This window comes from Aptenodytes forsteri, unplaced genomic scaffold, assembly GCF_000699145.1.
Source record: "Aptenodytes forsteri isolate BGI_AS27 unplaced genomic scaffold, ASM69914v1 Scaffold53, whole genome shotgun sequence".
Taxonomy (NCBI): Eukaryota; Metazoa; Chordata; class Aves; order Sphenisciformes; family Spheniscidae; genus Aptenodytes; species Aptenodytes forsteri.
Genome location: NW_008795909.1, coordinates 8,684,951 through 8,685,746, shown reverse-complemented (window position 1 = coordinate 8,685,746; position 796 = coordinate 8,684,951). Strand labels below are relative to the sequence as shown.

General features: G+C 73.0%; 1 protein-coding gene across 1 annotated transcript in view; it reads left to right on the top strand.

The window, feature by feature from the left end:
- LOC103903341 overlaps positions 1–796 on the top strand; it is a gene marked incomplete at its 5' end in the record, with an annotated part of 44,582 nt that overhangs the window by 1,454 nt on the left and 42,332 nt on the right. The window contains 4 exon segments of the mRNA XM_019473424.1: positions 1–35; positions 115–194; positions 196–281; positions 574–791. The exon segment at positions 1–35 is cut by the window's left edge and continues 14 nt beyond it. Of these exon segments, the coding sequence (XP_019328969.1) occupies positions 1–35; positions 115–194; positions 196–281; positions 574–791 (419 nt within the window).

The window sequence follows — 796 nt, the reverse complement described above, 5'->3', positions numbered from 1 at the left end:
TGCTGGGGGTGCAGGTCCTGGGCAGCTGCGTGCTGGTAAGGTGACCCCCGCGCTGGCGCCCGCACCGCGGGGGGGACCCCAACCTGGCCCCACCTCACCCAGTCCCTTCCCCAGGTGTGGCGCTCAGACGTGCGCTTTGCCCGGAAGCAGCTGCTCTGCCCCGATGGTGAGAGGGGGTCCCGGGGGGCCGCGGGGGGCCGTGGGGGGCCGGGGGGGCTTTCTAGGGCTGGTGGTGACCGTGCTGCTCCTCAACTGCCGTGGAGCCTGGAGGCCGGTGAGGGGTGAGGGGCACCCCAGGGGGCTGTGGGATGGCGAGGCAAGGGGCTGGGGGCTGGCACTGGCGCTAGGGCTGGTGGGACCCGGGCGGCCTCCCGGGGGCCGGGGGTTTTTTTTGGATGGGGAGGCAATGGCCGTGGGGCTGGGGTGCCAGTGGGTGCCGGCTCCCTGGGCTGCAGAGGGTCCTGGGGCAGTATGGTGGATACTGGAGTGCCCTTGGGGGATGCCAGGGTGTCCCCAGGGGATGCCAGGGGGGCTCAGGGCAGGGCTATCACTGCTGTCCCCTCTGTCCCACAGGTGCCCCGGGTGGGCGCCCCGTGCTGCTGCTGTACTCGCCGGACTCAGAGGAGCACCTGGGGCTGGTGTGTGCCCTGGCCGAGCGGCTGCGCGCGGGGCTGGGCTGCGACGTGCGCCTGGACCTGTGGGAAGCGAGTGGTGTGGGGCATGCGGGTGCCCTGCCCTGGCTCTATGCCCAGCGGGGCCGTGTGGGCCGCCAGCACGGCACCGTCCTCCTCCTCTG